General features: G+C 38.3%; 1 protein-coding gene across 1 annotated transcript in view; it reads right to left on the minus strand.

The window, feature by feature from the left end:
• LOC134534403 (SH2 domain-containing protein 5-like) overlaps positions 1–20057 on the minus strand; it is a 1262753-nt gene that overhangs the window by 739892 nt on the left and 502804 nt on the right. The window contains exon 2 of the mRNA XM_063372868.1: positions 14553–14633. Within this exon, the coding sequence (XP_063228938.1) occupies positions 14553–14633 (81 nt within the window). The remainder of the gene's footprint in view (positions 1–14552; positions 14634–20057) is intronic.

Here is a 20057-nt window from a genome sequence, read left to right on the forward strand (position 1 = left end):
TCACCGATACTGAGTCCCGACAATTTCAATAACAAGGTTCCGTTAATGGTGTTAAACATTTTCAAACAGGATAATCGAATAAATTAAAACATTATAAAACATCATAGCCGAAATATCGAAGAGCGTAAATATTCCACCAAAGACTTATGCTTTCTGTCTGATACTTCACGATTGGGTTGCATCGTACAATTGCCCAGACAAGCTTGTGAAAAATTGTGTCGTAAATACCTTTATTTTACGGTATTAATTTAGTTACGACCGAGCATTTCAAGCATCAAAATGTACTGCACCTGCAATGTTTCCAGAGCCAAAATGGATCAGTGTCTTAGGAGAATACCATTACCTACCATGACGACGGCAGGACTCGAACACACAACTTCCGACCTTCGTAACGCTGAAAATTATTGAATAAAAAAAGTAATCGCTTAAACGAATGGCTATGCAATACTACCATGTACTGAAGTGGGACGAAGGTAACATTCCATATCACAAAGTGAAAAACCATCTAGATGATTTGCTACTGCAGAATTCGCATGGAATCATTTATGTCGCCACACCTGAGCAGATGAAATGGATGAGAAAATTTTATGATGGAGTCACCGAAATTGTAGACCTGCAGACCGACTACGGCTGTCCTTCCCTGCGCAAGCTTATTGCAATGTATGGCAGGCAGCCATACAAGTTTGATAGAGCTGTGCCTGTAGAAACCGCAGCTAATGCGGAAATGCACTCGCAGTGTGAGTAGATCCTACATATATAACAGGCGTGCAATGGTTCGCGTCTTCAGTGGTCATATGACTAACAAGATATTTTCGTTCCATCCTTCCAACGTGTACGTTAGAGTAAGACCTAGTTTCAGCAGTATCGAGTACAGCTACTGAAATGCCGGATATTTTCGCACATATACGGAAACCTGTAATGGAGGCACTCAACACTGGCGGTTTTGCACTTTCCTGTGTCCTACGAACCGACTCAGCAGCTGATATAATGCTACGACATCGTTTCCCATGTCTCACCGAGGCAGTCATCGTCGAATAAGATGACCAGTCGCATACCTGTGTTATGAGCCCGAAAACAACAAACAAGTTGGAACCGGAGTCGATGAGATAGTATCCAGAGTCGACGAGGCAATCTTTGCAGTGTTAAAGATTTTGTTTACGAGGTTCGGAGGCTTTAAGGCTTGGAGGCTTGGAAGCTTGGAGGCTTGGAGGCTTGGAGGCTAGGAGGCTTGGAGGCTTGGAGGCTTGGAGGCTAGGAGGCTTGGAGGCTTGGAGGCTTGAGGGCTTGGAGGTTTGGAGGCTTGGATGCTTGAGGGCTTGGAGGCTTGGAGGCTAGGAGTGGCAGAGAGAACGCAGTCGTCACTGCTAGACTGTCGCGTGCTTCGGCAGCTCCTCAGACAAAGGCAAGGGCGCGCGCTGATGTACGAGCAGGCGTTAATAAAAATGCAGCAGGGGGAGGCAAACGACGCGTAAGATGGCGGCGACGAGGCGAACGCAGTCGTAAAACTGATCGCGGGGTGGCTTGCGAGCGCCACTCCCCCAGACTCCACCCCCCCCCCCGCCCTGGGGCCACGCTGGGCCAGCACTCCGCAACACTGCCATGAAGCACCGTGCCTCCAGTCCCGCCATGAGGTGGCAGTATCTCTGCACGCCAGGCGCCTGTGACTTCATCGCACACAGCAATCAGCAAAGGCTCACACTAGAATAGCTATACTCGTCTCCAGAGCATAACTTTTCTCAACAAAATATGTTTCAGATATGGGAGTTGACGTCATTATAACACTGATGAAAGAACATTTAGCTAGCACAAAAGGATCTATGAATACATGTATTGTAAAGGTTGGAGTTATGTTAAATGAATGTGGTTTTTAAGCCAAAGACGACAGCTGGATGGTCAGTAACTCTTCGAGTATAAGACGGGTGATTTAATACGATCGCAACTATACTGCCTTTGGTGGGTGGGCACAGCGTCATTCATGTATTTACATTTTTTTTTAATTTTATATTTTTAGAAAGTAAGACTAAAGGGTTTTAGTTGTATGAATTCCAGGTGTGAAAAATAAAACGTTATTGACATAAAATGTGAGACCAAATTTTCATTTCAACGCATCAAACTTTAAACTTGAAATTGTTCATGGATTTTGGCCTTTTATTGCGTAGGTATAGAATTTTTATCTCTATAATACCGTATAAAATAATGATAAAAGCAAGGAGTGTATAACGTCAGAATGAACCTAGTGACTGGGCACTAGTCTGGTATCACAGCAACACGGCGCTCATCCACACCTAATTGCCGAGCGCAGTGACGGCATACGAGCGCAACCAGGGGCGTAACGACACACTGGCACATGGAGTCGCGAGGCGCCGGCCATAACCCGGGCGCTGGGGCGAGCTGTCTGCCCCCACACAAGCACTGCCGGGGGAGTGCAGCGCTAGTGGGGCGGGGACAGTTCCTGCTCATGAAGATTTACGAACGAGCGCCGCAGAAATGTTTTATAGACTGCAGGGGATTGTACAGTGAAGCGCTCGTTTTACTAGCTCTTCTATGGCCCCATTCCGCTTGCCGCAACTACTTTATCGTCCACGCCACGTCGCCAAATATAATCAGATTTGGATGTGTCCCAGTAAAGATGGTTTGGTAATCAATACTGGTATAAAAATAAATATTTGTTAAAAATAGATATTTTTTATTGAAGTTGTATTTTTTAAATATATATAAATATATATTTTGTTTATAGTTATTAAACTGACCATTAACAAAATCAATCTAACGATAAATCAGGAAAAATTATCTTGGCACAGTGGAAAACTGATCGTAGTAAATCCTATCAAAAGTATAAATGGTAATTCCTAACGTTTGCCATATCTTTCGTTTGAACTCTAAAATAAAATTTTAAAACAGGATTTTCTGCAATTAATATAATTGATTTGTTTATTTCGTCAATTCTTTTCAATTAAAGCTCAATAATTTAGTCACAGTTATGGTCTTCGTCATCTTTTAGAATTTAAAACGAATAATGGCTTGATTTGAGACCAAATAAACAGTTGCCTTAATAATGCTACCAACTAGTTAATTGTAGGTTTTGAAGTCACACAACTTTCCTGTTTCTCCCCGTACCCTAACTCCTCTGTTTGTTGTGTGCAATTCGATTGTGTGTGGGAGATTGTTGAACTCAGGCCATAATTTCGTTTTCTAAAAAAAAAAAAATTGCGAGTAAACCTTGTTTGTAAATGCTCGAGTGCTTGTTTACTTTTTTTTGTGTCTACTTCAAACGGGTTTGGTGTTTACGAGCCACATTCATTTCTTGACCATATATGGTATGCCCGAAACACCACAAACAGTTGTGCTTTAAGTCACTTGATTGATTAAACAGGAATTAACGGTAATGTAGTTTCACGGATTCGTTTAATCGCAATAACCAGATAACCAAAGATTTTTCTTTCTGTGTAATAATCCTTTTCATAAAATTTACCGTGTAATACTAAATATATTAGCAGAGTTTTATGCATTGTTTGGTTTCTTAACATCATGACAGTAATATTGCTAAACGGGAAGTTTGAAACGAGCAAAGAAATGGAGGCGTCTTCTAAGTCGATCAGGTTTATTGTCAGATTACATCCCAGTACACAGTCCTGCATTTTACAAACAATTAAAAGGAAGTTGTAAGCCTATTTTTACTTTTTTACTGGGAAATATATATAACGTTACGAAAGCGATATTCGGCGAGTAATCTAAACTTATATGTGTAGAGCTGGATAAATTGCTTGCTGCACAGTCAGTGTACTGCTTGTGACTCTGTAACATTTCTCTGAATTTTGAGTAGAAAAAAAAACACGTTTTCTATGTTTGACTACTTTAAATATGTGAAGAAAATATTTTCTGCCGTCTTAAAAAAAAATGTTCTCTATAGATTCGGTACCACTTTGATCTTCATGTGTTTTCCGTCTCAAATAGTTCGTGAAATGTTTCAAGATAAATTTCACATGGATTTATGTCAAAGGTAAAATCCTTGACTAATGAGAACCTTTTTCTTCCTGGTAGAGCTCACAGATGGGCTTTTCGCCTTCTCTTGCTCTCTTTATAACTGTCACTCGTTTAATTTAGGTTTCTGTTTCGGCGATGTCTGGTTTGCACTTGTAATCGGCTCACTTATATTTTCGTGCCATCTCGTCACATAACTGCTTTTTTTTTTTCAATATTAAACCAAGTCATTTTCTTATTTGTGTTTTTCTTAATTTAAAGCCCACTGCTTGCATTTCTCCCTCTCGGTTATATCTAATTGACTCATCACAAAATATACGTCCATCCACCTTACCAGCACCATTGGTAATGAGAATAACAAAAGAATACGGTTAAAGTCACGCATAGTTTCGCGTAGGAAATGCCAAAGAGGGGGGTAGGGGAACAAACAAACGCCCAATTTTCCTACTCATTTTAGTGTTGGTGGAATTTTCACACTTATTGGGCGAAGCCTCAATTTTTCCGGGCACAATTTTCATGCATCCGATTTTCAGAGGACACGGGTTTGAATACTGGTCCAACTATTCTGTCTTAAGATACCCATGGTTTCCTGAAGCCTCCGTAGGCTCTGCTGGATTGTTTCCTGAAGTCTCTTTAAATAACCACTGTATGGTTATCTGAAATCTCTGCAGGCAACCGCTGGGTGTTTCCCTAAAGTCTTTTCAGGTACGCAATTGCTGGATGTTTTCCTGTTAAGTCTCTTCAGGTAACTGTTGGACTGTTTCCTTAAGTTTACGTAAAAACCACTTAATGGTTCCTGAAATCTCTGAATGCAACTACTTGATGGTTTCCAATAAAGTCTCTGCAAGAAATTTCTGTATGGTTTTTATGGGAAAAGTGGAGGACTTGTTTAATTAGATTTGTAGCCATGTGGCCATGTAGACATGTAGCCTTGTAATCAGTTGGAATCTTTTAGCCATTTTGCCTCGTATTTATGTTGCATCGTAGCCCCAAATAATTGTAGCTCTTCGTAGTCTCGTAGTCCTGTAGCCTTGTTGGCCCGTAGACTTGTAGCTTCGTATCTTTGAACCTCGTATCCTTGTAGCTTCGTAGCCAAGTAGCCTTGTAGTCATGCATACTCGTATCCTCCAAGCCTCGTAGACTTGTAGCCTCATAGCCTTGTAGATGTGTAGCCGCGTAATCTTGAAGCCTCGCAGCCTTGAAGCCTTGTATCTTTGAGACCTAGTTGCCTTCTAGCTAGCTGGAGCCTTGTAAACATGTATCCTTGTAGCCTCGTAACATTGTAGCCAAATATCGTTGGAGCTATTGGAGCCAAAGACAGTTGGAGCCTTGAATACTTTCAGCTTCGTAACCTTGTAGCCAAATATCGTTGGAGCTGTTGTATCTTAAGATGGTTGGAACCTTGAATACTTGTAGCCTCATAATACGATTGACTTGTGGTCTTGTAACCTCTTATACTTGTAGCCTCGTAACATTGTTGCCTTGTAGCCTTCTAACTTCATATTATTCCTTTTAGCTTTGTAGCCAATTAGCCTTGTATTCTTGTAGTTAAATGAGGCTTAGTCTGTTGGAGACAAAGACAGTCGGAACCTTGAATACTTGTAGCCTCGTTGGCTGGCCGATTTATAGGCTTGTAGCATCATGGACTTGAAGGTTCGTAACAAAGTAGCCTTGTAATATTCTAACTAAATGTTGCTGGAGATATGGGCCAAACACAGTTGGAGCCAAAGACAGTTGAATGCATTGTAGCCTACCGTAAATTGGTGATCGCATCTTACCGAGTTAATTTTTCATGTAAATGTACATCTTATTCGATAAATGTTTGTAGTTAGTCTCTAGTATCGTATCCCTCTGACTTGATCGTTTCCCTGATGAAATAGGATCTTTCCAATGAGATCGTATTCCTCTGACGAGTTCTTATCCCTCTGACGAGATTGTATCATTCTGTGAAAAACGTATCCCTGTTAAGAGGTCGAATCCCTCTGACCTGATCGTATCCCTGATGAGATAGTATCTCTCCAATGATATCGTATCTCTCCAATGAGATCGTATACTTCTGACGAGATCGTATCCCTATGACGAGATCGTACCTCTGTGATGAGATCGTATCCATGATGAGATAATGTACCCTTTATGAGATAGTTTTCCTCTGACGAGATCGTATCCACTGATAAAATTGTATCCCTCCGATGAGACAGTATTCTACTGTTTTCTACCGAATTGAATGTGCTACTAAATGTGCTTTGTGGTTTTTTAGTGTTCTTCCAAATTTGCTCCCTTTTTTAATTTGCTTCCAAATTTACATCCTTTTTCGTTGATTGCGCATCGTCATTTCTGTAGTCTAATGATGATTAGTTTCTTGGTTCGGAGATAACGGATCTATACGTTTGACATCTTACATGATCTGTTTAAATGTTCAACGAGTATCAATAAATTAGCCTTCCATGACAGGCACAGTGATAAAGTATTTATTTCGTCAGACGGTTATCTTGTATGGAGTCGTTTTTCGTAGAGAGAATTATTAATTAAATTCACGAAAGATATATAGAAACCGAATTAAAAAATGTATTTTAAGTTTACGTTAGTCTTATCACTGACCGACAATCTAACCGAGAATCAATCGGAACCATAAATATTTTAATATGTGACGTTTTTGTGGAATTTTGGAAACTGCGCCGAATTTCTTGAACAATAATTACGGTTTTTTCAATATAGTGGCTAAGACCACCATCAAGATGGTGGGTTCCCTTGGGATAAAATATATTGCACTCAAGCGGGTAAAAATTAAATAAATATGGCGGCTACACACTCTAGCAGATGGCGTGTGTACTACGAGACAGACGGGAGTGGACCTGACTCTGCGGGGATGGTGATTGTCACTTGAGGTGTCGGAGGTCACGGAATGGGTGCAAGGATGCGAATATATATATATATATATATATATATATATATATATATATATATATCCTCTCTGCACCAAGTGGCAATCCTCTGCCTCCACGTGGGCAACGCTGTTGGGGGCGAATCGTGGTGACTATTATTGGGATGGGTAGCCTCAACCTCTGGTCATAGCACACCCTTAACTGAAGAGGACCATGCCGGGCGTAACCCTGCCGCAGTGTATCCTGAATTGCATGTTTGGGACCAGAAATGGTGAATGGGCTGAATCTACGGACAACAGCAGATGCGATTGAAACGTTTCTGGGGGGTTGGACTGCCGAGCCCCGGTGTCTGGTCCCAAAGGTCTCTGATAGTGAATGAGGTTCAAGCCTATGGTAATGGCAAGGACCTGGGGCACCCGGGCTTACCAAAGAGCTGTAAATTACTCGACTAGGTTCGATATGTTCCTCCTAGTTCAGCGGTCTTGTGGGAGGGGGGAGGAGGTCGTTAAGAGGCCCGCCTCGTCAGGGGTGTATGTGTGTTAGTGAGGCTGGATGATAAGCGCGACGCTCGATGGTATTTCTAGCGCGGTGTCGCCTCTAAGCACAAGGCTCTGAAATGGCGCGCAGTCTTCTCGTCGTCACAGGATAACTGTGAAATTTGAGCGGTGACCATATTTTTATACTACGGGGAAATGAAGATAAAGGTGTAATGCAAGTCCCTTAAGTACTTTCAAGAATCTGTAACACTTGTTTTACACCTAAAAATTACTCTGAAAACATGCGTTTCAGCGATTTTAACTCTTCTATTAATACAGTTTAAAAACATGATCCAAAATTAAAAGTACTTTTCGGGCCTCAGCGAACTCTTAAATGCTTTTCGTAAACATACCCCACTCGGATATCTTGAGTAGTTTTGAAATCGCGTTGTTTTTCCTGAAGCTCTGCACACCGTGTGTGTGACCAGGTAGGCGGGCCCCTTAACAGAGGAAACCCCGAGGCCCTCCAGATCACGTACGACCTAAGCATCATGTCTAGCCACGGCTTTCGTAGTCGCCGCCGGAGGGGTTCAGGCACGTCCAGGCCTTAACCGGCTGTAACCCCTCTGGGCCCAGGTACGGCGGGTCGGAGGGTAGTCCGAGGAGACGAGGACATCCAGTGGAGTGGTTTCTGAAGAGTAGCGGTGGGCTAGCTGTTTTGACAAACGGTCTCGTGCCGTATAGACACCAAGTTGGTAGTAGTACGGGAAGAATCCATGAAAGTGAAAGGTTCCCCGTTGAGGTTTCCTCTAGGCCCTGTATTCTGATTGGGTAGAACTCGTACTTGGTGGTGATGCTTTTATCGCTTGGAGAAGACTCAGAGGGTTCCCAAGCTTTATGCGGAGTCGACGTGGTGAGCGACCACACAGCTCCGGAACTAGCCTGGACAGCTAGCAGAGGTTGGATAGGCCTCCACCGGACCACGGGTTCATTGGGTGTTTTGAGGGGTCCCAGTGTGATGTGGGAGATCGGGGTAGGCGCCAGCAATGCTGATAAGGTCTAAGAACTCAGGACACAGCCAACTGTCTGGTTAGCTGAGTGAGGCAGGGGGCCGAGGTGGTTACTAAGTTTGGATGCGTAGTCCTAACCTCTGGTCATAGCTGAAGCTCTAACACCTTTACGATTAAAAGGGGGGAGTAAAACCCTTCACAGTTATGTCTTAAAGTACTTGCTCTGGATTGTCTGATTTGATTTGTAAGATGACTCCCAATCTACCCTAAAAGGGCGCATATGTGGGAGGAGTGGTTGAAGGTGCCGACCTTCAGGTTGGAAAACAGTACTATGTGACACTTGCACTTCTTTGCAGTGATTACTAAAAAAATATGGCAACGGCGCCCTCTAGTATGTAATGTGTGTTAACTAGCGGATTGGTAGCAAGTAGAAAAAATAAAGACGCCGGCAACGCTCTCTAGTAGGTGATGCTGTTATTTCTTAAAATTATAAAAAAATACAAGTTTTAATGTGAGTTTTACTTGGTCTGGTGAATGTCTCGATGGTCATGCAGTCAAAGCCGTATGTTTTCTAAACCAGAGTTCCAAGCTGTAATGATTTGAATCACCGCGCTTTCAATGTATTTTATATAAAATTTTTAATTTACTATGACGATAAGGACGACAATAATAAGGCAGGTAATGGAACATCGACCTCACGTGCATGAGACTGAGCGAAGCTGGTGTTCTCTGGGAACAAGCAGCAGAAAAAAAGACGTCATCATCCAAGATGACGATTTCCAGCAGAACAGGAAAAATTAATATGGCGGTCATGACATATTACAAGATGGCGGTACAACTATGTCGTGGCCATTAAGACAGAGTATACAAAAGGTTAATGTGACATCAGATCTAAGATAGCAGCGGTAACATTTGAATTTAAATTGGTGACCATAACGAAAAGTGCAACATTCGGGGATTGGGTGCTGGATGTCAATATGACGGCCGTAACGGAAATTGCAACGTTTCGCGAGTTGTACGTTCGATTTCAAGATTTCGTAATTATAGATGGCGTCTGAGGTCAAAGGTCAAGACCAAAGGTCTAGGTCCTATAAGATAGCCGCTATGACTTTCCAATCCAAGATGGCGGTAGATTGAAAATTCAAATCCTTACCCTTGATACTGGGACCGGAGCCCTTTTACTATACTACTTTTGTTTGTTTAGGAAGTTAACATTTTACCCAAAATGCATGATTTTAATAAAAGCTGTTAGTACTTAAAAGCATTTTCGTATAACAAACTTAATGCCCTGTTAAACCCTTATTTAAGACATCACGTTAGCACTTGTTGCATATTAAGAAGCCTGTGTAGATCAGTATGGTTGTAACTGCACGCAACAGTTTATTTATATACTCTCCGTATATCTACGATGGCGGTCGTAACGGAAATTGCAACGGTGACGACATAATCCAAGATGGTGGTCATGGTATCCTTATTTCTAGAAATGGCTTACCGGAGGCTTTAGACATGGATTTCAAAGCCGTTTTTAGGAATTTGGGATCTTTCTAGGGCAAAATCCTAATTTTTGAATTGTGGAATTTTTTTAGATTTCTGGCGGAATTTTTTCCCATAGAAATGGAAATTTTGGTGGATGTTGAGGAATTTTGGACAATTTTTGCCCAATTTTGGCAACTTTTGGCATTTTTTGAGGGTCGAATTTCAAGGTCAAGGTCAAAGGTCAACACGTCCATCCAAGATGGCCGCCGTGACGTCACAATCCAAGATGGCGGTCGGCACCTCGGCACCTCACCCTGAACCCTGCGCTCGGCGCCCCATTTACATACTACTGTCGCCACATAAGTGCAGACCCTGGAGCATGCAGCACTGACTCAGGGAAGTGTCTCAGTGGACGTCTGGAGCAGACAGCTACTAGAGGCAGTCTCCTGGTGACTCTGTTTAAACACTCCTATACTTCATAGTGAGTAGTTTACATGATGACTTCAATTGTAACAAAATACTGAAAAAGGAGTTTATTTAATCATAACTAATTTTGACTATTCTATATATAATAAAACTCTGTTGCACAATTAACGTCTGTATGTAAACACACACGCACATATTACAAAACATTTTTTTTTAATGTCGACTCAAGAAACTCGTGGTCATTCCCAATTAAGGACAATATGGCTATTTTATAGGTTGAAAGCTAGGGCTCCGCGTTTTGCACAGAAAAAAATATGGTAGTAATATTTTCCAAAAATATTCGGCAACACATTGTTTGTGAATTATTTTGATGCAAGTAGGTAAATTTTCCACAAATAACTATTTAAAAAAAATAAACGTAGGTGGGAAACCACGGACTCGTTTGATTGGAAGAATTTCTTACATCAAAGTTTTTTTTTATTGAAGAGTAGAAGGCCTGGAATTTGCACATTTCAATTGCATTAGGGAGCAAGCTTTGGTTTTTTTTTCCATTAGGAATGTACTTTATAAAAATTAAATGTAATTCTGACGAAATAAATGATATTGTAATTTACAATTGAAAGTGGAAAAAATCTTTAAACAAAAAAAGCTCTTTATTATATATTGCAACTATAACAAAAGTATAGCTACAAAATCTTGGTACATATCCAAATAAAACCTATTTATTGAACATGGTGACTCAGCTGCGAACGGATAGAAACCAGCTACTATTAACAATATAGAACTGTTACAATGTTAATAATGCATACTACTAAATTTTTCCATGTGTATGTAGGAAATGTTGACTGTTTTACATACCTTTTTTAATGTTCCATAGGAGAGAGTGGTGAAATTTATTTAAACATTGGGTTAAAGAGTGCAAACGATTTACGAGAGCTAACACCTGGATTTATTTTACAACAATTAAAAATACTTTCTTCGTTTCATAATTATTGAATCGAGTATTTTTTGTTAGTGCTCCATGGAGTCACGCTCGTGCTGTGCCCTCATTGTTTGTGGCTCTTTCTAGGACGATTATTTTTCATATAAAATGAATACGTCTGGTGTGTACGTGTTGACATTATTATTTGTTCGACTATAATTTTCATTTTATGTTGCAGACTTCAACATTATGAGGTTTTTCTTTGTTCTTTGTGTATCTTGGGTCCCATATGCCTACGAAATCGGTTTGATTGTGTTATTTAAGAAGCCTTCTTCCTGTTCACTATCATCATTGGGACAGCAGGTATGTTAACCTCGATGGAAGTTTACTTTCTGTGGCATGGACATTTTACTAACCAAAATGATTTTCGACTCGCGAAGGGCTGTGCCAGAAACCCAGGCCGAGATTACCAGGAATTCCAATTATGCATCATGCAGATAACAAATACTGACGAAAAATTTCGCCATTTACGAATGTGTAATATACAATCAAATATGACCTGAAAATCCATTACAAATTTTTCATGGTGCAATTTGTTTCGCACCATATTGACTGAAACTTTAACACTTCCTGTATGTTGAATTAAAGCTGCAAATTATTAACAGGTGAAAAATGTACTCGTGAATTTTCCCGTAAAGACAACATAAAAACTTACATCCTAACAAGCAAGAGCACCCTTCAACCACCTGCAAATGTGTTGATTTTTCTCACCATACTTATAATTAATCTACCGCAGGGACGAGAGATGTTGCATAGGCAAGTGACCTTATCAGCAATAGCTCAACAGAGGCCGAAACAAACTTCAGAGGCAAATTAAAGATATGCAAGTACCTCAATCGTAATTACGGGCCAAAGCGAATTCAATAATTTGCGCCCCTTTGAAATTAAAACTTGTCATATAATGAAGGCGTTGACAGAAAGGTGTTCAAAACCAGAAACAAGCCGGCGTACGAAGGCAGTGGTGTAGATGAGGTTGTTGATATGTTTATCTTGAATATCTGCGTAGAATAAGACCAGCATGCATCCAAAGTTTTCTTTCGGCACTTTTTGTTGTTAATCAACTTAAATAAGGTTCAACAATTTAAACCCCACAAGAGTCTCGTCCAATACCGACTAGATAAATAAAATTAAGTCCATAATCAATCCCAAGAACACCATCAAACACTGCTGCTTTTATTAATCGCTTCTCGCAAGATTAGTTGAAGGCTTCAATCTCTAACTTGTCGACAAACGGCGTGTTAGAAAAAAATATAAGTTAAAATTCTTCGTCAATGAAGATGCTTTATATTAAACGTTGACCAGCAAACATGATCTCGTCCCACCGGAAAACAAGCGCGTGAAGAGCACAGAAACACTGCGACACGTATGCTCATGTCCACATGGGAATTCTGCAGGTGCGAGCGGACCCGGTGATGCAGAAGCCGGTTTGCCAAGAGAGAAGCGACTGAGAGAGAGATGCTGACGGCCAGCGAGTCTTGGTCAAGTCGGTGAGCAGAGGGAGCGAGACGAGAGGAGGAAGAAGAGGAGTTTGGTCTGAAATAGAGCGACCCTTCGTAAGCGAGCATCGAGTAGCAGTGCCGGCAAGTAGCGCCGCTATTCAGGGACGCCCGAGCAAGCACCCGTCGGCGACACTCGCTTCTCAACGCTTAAATGTGATGCCGAAAACACATTTAGCTTCAAGGGAATTAGCACGAGCTGTTCACTTATTGTAACGCCGAGCTCAGGTGGATCTATAAATATTGTTCGCACAATACCATCGATATTGCTATATTAATGGAAGTGCAGCTTTAGCATCCAGACTGCTTTGCCAAACGGTTGGACGTGAAAACGCAGAACTACTTGAAATAAAAATTTTAAGCATCAGCTAAACTCCTTATTTCAAATACCGCGTAAAAAACATTTTATACTGATATTGATACAATTTAAGACTTGCATACACCTTTATTTGTAAACAACTATAGTTTTATATTTACTTATAACCTTTATGGCTGAAACCAAATTGATTTATTAATTTTGAAAGTTATTGTTCGCAGTAATATGGCCGACGCAAAGAATTTCTTAGAGCTAAATTTTTAATGGTTTTATAGTGGTCACAAAAGCTACAATCTTTTGGCCTGAAAATAAATGGCGTATAAGAATTTTATTCATTCTTAGTTGAGAACTTTATGGACGCAATTATGGCATTTATTAATCGTGCAGTCTTATATTTCATTCTACTCAATTATTACGACGAAATGATTATAATTTTGTAACTCTTAGCCCATACAAAAAATCAGGGCAATTGTAGACATTGAGAAACAAAATTTCCTGCAAGCATTTGGCCAATACAGTCATAAGTTTGTATTGGTAGGTAAGACATTAGCAGAAATCTCAGAAGAATACAACGGAAGCATGCATGCGTACAACAAGGCACGCGCGTAGGTCACAAGGCCTTCTACTTGGCGTATCTGCAGCTTGCTGCTGCTGAGTTCAGTCATAGCTGCGTGGTGCCAGGGCTTTTGCACCATATGTTGACTTGTTGTATTCCCGAGAAATTTCAGCTTCAACGTTTTTAAGTATTGCATTTTTCAATTAAAATTAAAAAAAAAAAAACACTTATCCAACTCAAGACATCAAATGAAAAATATTTTTTTTCTAGCAAAGTTCTAGCTTATTTGCCTGGCTAAGATACAGGCCAAACACCTTCTTATCATCTTCAGATGTGTTACATCTTATCTCTCGATATAAATTTGGTGGGAGTAATTTCGTGAATTCAACGGAAATCAAGAAACGGAAATGTGTAACAACCACGGTGTTTCAATCTGTAACGGATGGCGCGAACCAAAGTTTACAAGGATGAAAATAAACTTTAAAGTATTAAATTTTTTTTAGAATTTTAACAAGATCGGTTGTATTTGAACAAAATTCCTTGTGGAAAATCAGGTACAAGCCAGGGTTTAGTATTTTTTGCACGTCTCTTTCACTTATGTCGGAGCCGTTTCATTATATAGTTTAACATTTCGCTCTGCAAAACGAATGTTTCTATAATTGAAGCAGCTGCTTCAGGAGCGGATTCTAGCGGCGGATGCGGAAACTACGTGTGATTCGCGTCCAGAAATGTAGTTGAAAACACAATTTGCGTATATTTGTCACGCTCATTTGCCAAATGAGAACACATGAAATGCAAATGTTACACTTCACTGAACAGTACCGGAGAGTGCTGTTCTGAGACAGTTTGGACTGTATAAGCATTTCAGCATGTTTATTACAAGTGAAGACACGTGCACACACTTGTGGAAGACAGCGCTACTCACGTGCTGCAGAGCAACGAGTGACTCACCCTCATGCGCTGCAGCTGAGTCCGCATGTACTCGGCGCGAGTGGCTTGGTCCGGACCGGCCACGGGAAACGAACCCATGTACTGCAAGCACAACACAGCCAGTCTCACGCCTCGGTCACGCCGACTGCGCACAGTTCCAGCTTCCAGACCCGCTAAAGATAACACTTCAGTTCCATATTATATTCCAGTTTAATACAGTGAATTTTTGGGCAACAAGGAAAATCGACTATTCAATGTCACCCGATTATCCAAACTTAGTCCCGCAACAGGTCGCAGGACCAGTTTCAGTTAGCGTGGTAAAGAATGACAAATTTAAATGAAAACAAAATAAATAGCTAGAACTACAAAAAAAAAATTATAAAATTGGTTTGGATGGAAAAACATTTTCATGAAATCACCAAGCTGGTTTATAAGGAAAACTAAAAAAAAATCAAGTTTCTTATAAAGAGAATTACTTTAAAAAATAAATATGCTAGCAAAAACTTTGTTTAGTTTTGTAAGTACTTTTTCATGCTAGTTTTCGTATTTCCCGCTTTTAGCAGTTTCGAAGAAAATAATTTATTTTCTAAAACCAAACTGACGCCATTGATAAACCCCTAGAGGTTGAATTACGGAAAAATATAAATGTTGATATAGTTTTGTATGTTTACTATTATTATATTCTATATCATAACTAAAGCTTAATAATTGTTTTTTACCATAAAACATACTTCTGAAGATTTACACTCTAAGGGGTTAAATTTCGTAAATAATATGCAGTCTTGTGCTCAATTCAGCCAATAACTTTACCAGTAAAAAAATTTAATCGAAATATTTTTATTTGTTTTTGCGTCATGTCAGAACGATCACAAAAATAAAACAAATAATAAATAGATAAACCTATTTTTTAATTATTAATCAAATATATGCCTTTAAAATATTATTATTAACACGCTTCATACGTATGTATGTTAATATGTAACGGAAACTTTGAACATGATTTTGACCCCCTTGAAAACGTCGGATTAAATGAAAATTTGGCATACTTATCAAGGACCGATGAATATTCAATAGTTTAAACAGTTAGACCCGTTATCCTTACTAGGATAATCAGAATTAGCGATTTTTTGTTTTCCTAAACTGGTAGTGTCTTTGCGCCAAGACCAAGAAGGAAACTACCAGGCGCGCCGATCACCTATTTCTCAGATAAGTTACCGACTTTGAATAAGATGAAATTTTCGGAGAGGGAACCTGAGAACCAGCTATCTCATCCAAGGGAGGCAGCAGGCGCCCAAATTGCTCATTTCTCGGATAGGTTACCGACTTAGAATAAACATCAATGACTTCCCGATTTTATTGAAAATCATTTATTTTCATAGTAGGATATTGAAAACATTGTGTATTATAGTTCTTCAACACGCTATATATATATATATATATATATATATATATATATATATATATATATTTAAAGCAGCCAATATCTACTCAAACTCACTTTAACAGTAAATTGATGTAATAAAAAAATTCAACTAAAAATGAAAAATAAATAATATTTTAAAATAAAAAAAAACACGCTTTTATTGAGCATCCAACCAAAAAAATAAAATTACTTTTAAAAAATTTGAATTGGGAATAGTGTAAAAAAGTAAAAAATGTATTTTATTGCAAAAAAAGCGTGGGTTTTTTTTTAAGATATCATCAAAATGATAATCCGTCTACTCATGTATGTCCATAAAATATTTGTTACTATTGACACCATGCACCCCATGCTTTTTTTTACAGTAAAATAATTTTTTTCTTATTTACACTATTCTTAATTAATATGTATTAAAAATTTTACACTATTCTTTATTCAAATTTATTAAAATTTGTTTTATATTTTTTAGTTGATTTTTCTATAAAAGTGTTTTTTTTTTAAAACTATTATTTATTTTCTTTAGAAATTACAATACACAGAATTATAACTGTATAGAAATTTTCTTTTAATCAACATAACATAAATGTATATCACAACATATCTAATCTCTGATATTGTTCAAGAATTTAATATTTTTTCGATACTAAAAACAATTGAAAATAAATTGCAGCGTGCAGTACACAGATTGGTGTGTAATAGTTCTACGTCAGTTCACTAACGGCGATTCATGCAGCGCTGGTGCTGCCATCTGGTTTTTTGGCAAGTAACTTGTTAGCACAAACATGACCGAGAAATCCGTGATTCGAGAGGTTATAATGCTACTGGTAGTTAATTATAGTTACATTTAATGTGTAGCCTAAGTTTCGTGGTTTAAAATTTGTGTAAACTTAACAACTCAGATTTTGGTTATTTCAAAAGGCTTCAGAAAAACGTGTGTGATGTGCAGTTGACTTATCTTCAGCCACAACGGCTCGCCTCACAAACTGTCGTCACACAAGTGCAAGTGGAACAAGCATGACACTACGTAACAATTACCTTTCTTTCCTGGTCGTTACATTTGTGTAACGTTCTGAGCGTCATACCTAATTCTTTACACTACTTTAGTTTATGCTCTAAATACTTACTTCATAAATACGTCACTGCCTTGAATTATTGATTTTGTTAGTAAAAAAAAAAGACAAACTGAAGGAACTGACTTTAAAATCAATTTTATTGATGGAAGAAACTTGCAACAAAACCTAATATTTATGTTAGTAACTGAAAGGTTTTAATAATCTTGAAAATATATGCTTAGTACAGAATTGGTGGCTGACATTTTAAGGAATATACAGTAGCATTCTAAAAAGGACGGAACGCATAGGCCTACTTATAAGGTTATAAGTCAAGTAAATAAAATTCTTCCCGCGTTTAACTTTTTTACTAAAATGATTCTTAATTGAACCATATAACTTAATAGTAATGATCCAATCGTTTTTATTTGAACCTTATTTTTATAAATAAATTGTGTTTTCAAAGCCTGGTTAGTTAGCGCAGAAAATGTGGATTCGTTCGTGGATTCATTAAATACTAGCTGAACTGACGGCAAGCCTAGTGGATAGGAGGGAAATGTGCGGGCTATAAGGTGGATTATGTGAGAGGATGGTGTGTTCAACCCCCTCCCCCCATGGCAACATCGGAACGTGGAAGTGACGTCAGCTTGGTGACTTGGCGAGTTCCTCTTCCTCCGCCGGCGACAGACCTTCCCCATGTTTCCCAATTACCCGTCAACCCTTCCGGCGCCGACAGTTTCTCACAGGCGCGTCGCAAACACACAGGCCCTTTCTTTCCCCGGGTCGGTCCCACAGCTCCGGGATCATGCGTGTTGTCCCGTATTCCATCGAGCTCTGCACGCACCGCTACTGATCTGGGAACTAGTACACAACATTTCTTCCATTGCGGGATATTATCACGAGACTCAACAACTGTTTGTCTCCAACACGGCAATAGAGATTTTTTTTTTCGTTGTGACATCACTAATTTAGGTCCTAAATTTACATATTGGTATAAATAAGAGAATTTTGGAAAAATAGTAATTAAAATCAATTTTTCTTTATATAAACAAAGCATTTACAATTAATTACAGATTAATAAAATATAAATCTTTTTACTTTAATATAATGTGCTCGCGTACGTAATAATAAAGTGATATTTATAAAGTTGATCGGTATTATAAAAACATTTACCTTTTCGGTACACTTTATCAAGCAATATCAAAACTGAACTTTATTAAGTAGTAATAAATATAAATAATGTAATATATATTTTTTTATTCTCTTGTAGGATTTTTTTATACTTGTGAAATCATTTTGCTTTGACATTCATTGCCTGAATATTATTTATAAAACTTAATTTTAGGTAAATAGGAAATTCATTTTCTGTAAAGAAAAAAAAATTAATTTTTAAATTATTATTTATTCTTAACGTTTATGTGTGGTATTCTGAAGCGTTTTCAATAAAGCCAAAGGAGTAAAATAGCTTAAGAGCTTGCTTTAAAAAATATGTTTTGAAAAATTAATACAAACAATTTATTAATTTTGTTTCTTGTACAGACATTAAAAATCTCAGCTTGTTTGAAGAATTACAAAAATTTCATTTTATAATGCCTAAAATATTAGGTACAATTGTCTAAATAAATATTCTTTCACTTTTCCATGCAAATTTATCACAAATACATGCAAATAATTTTGTATTTTTACTTCTGAAACTATTTACTGCAAATTTTATCACAAATAATATAGTTTTATCAATATCATATAGGACAGTTACACTTCCCAAGATGACGTTTCACCTTATGAAACATATATTACTAAGAAATATGCACAGTCAAATTTTACTGATTAAACATTATTAAAAATATTTTTATATGTAACCTACTGTAACAAAGATAAACACTAATGTACAGGGAAACTACTTTATTATATTAAAATACTGCGATTTCCTTAAGCTACAATGTAAAGTAAGTACAATTTAAATTCTCTCAAATATACATACAGGTAATTACAGTTTTAGACGCTGGGAACAGTAAGATAGTGTTTGATATTCTATGTAATCGGAACCACATCGTCATATATGATGTTTAAAGAGAAACTTCTGTATCAACTGATTAGTAAGTCACCAGAGTAATTTACAGTAATTAGTCTGAATAAACTCCTGCATAAAGCAGTTCTGACCGCAAAACATTTCCGATACAGCAGTTATGGACATAGCATTTAGAAGAAATAACACTTAATTTAAGTGGCATCATCTTTGGTTAAATTGTATTCCGCTTAATTTCACGCGGTAAAAAAAAAACAACACAATGTTTATATGTCTGAAGGTGCACTGTAGTTAATGCAGTCTTGAAAGTTGTCATGAAATTACTGATTGTAAAAATTTGGGATTTTGTACGGCTTTAAGCATGTTTCATTTGAAGGTCTTTACTAAACATATTTGTGGCGCAAGGGTATGAACAATTATAAGTCTAAAGGGATTTTAATGTCCCAAACGGGAGTTCACGAGCGGATGAAGATATGTCATAAGTTAACTTGATACGGAATTACCCGTGGAACTTTATTAATAACCACCAGCCACCAGCCGAAGTCCTGTCGGTGCTGTGTTTGTGACTAAATAATGCCAAGGTATAAAGTTCACAACTCGACATACAGGATCTAAATATAGCAATGTACAGACAAGACAAATTTTCACACTGTAATGTTTTACATTGCGAAGAAAGGGGAGTATCAGCTGATTTTCTTTATGGATGGCCAGCGCACCGTTTTATTGGGCGAATCTTTCACTTAAATTGTCAGTTGTCTTGTACACGTATGTCAGGGTATTTTTTTATTTCGAAAATATTAATTAGGTGCATTGAAAAAGTATAGGTTTCTTATTACTATTTTTTAAAATTGTGTTTAACGTCCCGTTCACAGCGGGGTATTACAGACAGAAAACATGGACCATGAGATCACTTGCCTTAAGCTAATTTGGAAAAACAAGGAAAACCAATATAAGGATGGTTGAATCTGAATACAAACCCGAGTGCACTGATATATGATTCCAGGGTCTTAGCATGGCGCTATTATACGTGA

This window comes from Bacillus rossius, chromosome 7 (assembly GCF_032445375.1).
Source record: "Bacillus rossius redtenbacheri isolate Brsri chromosome 7, Brsri_v3, whole genome shotgun sequence".
NCBI classification, from domain to species: Eukaryota; Metazoa; Arthropoda; class Insecta; order Phasmatodea; family Bacillidae; genus Bacillus; species Bacillus rossius.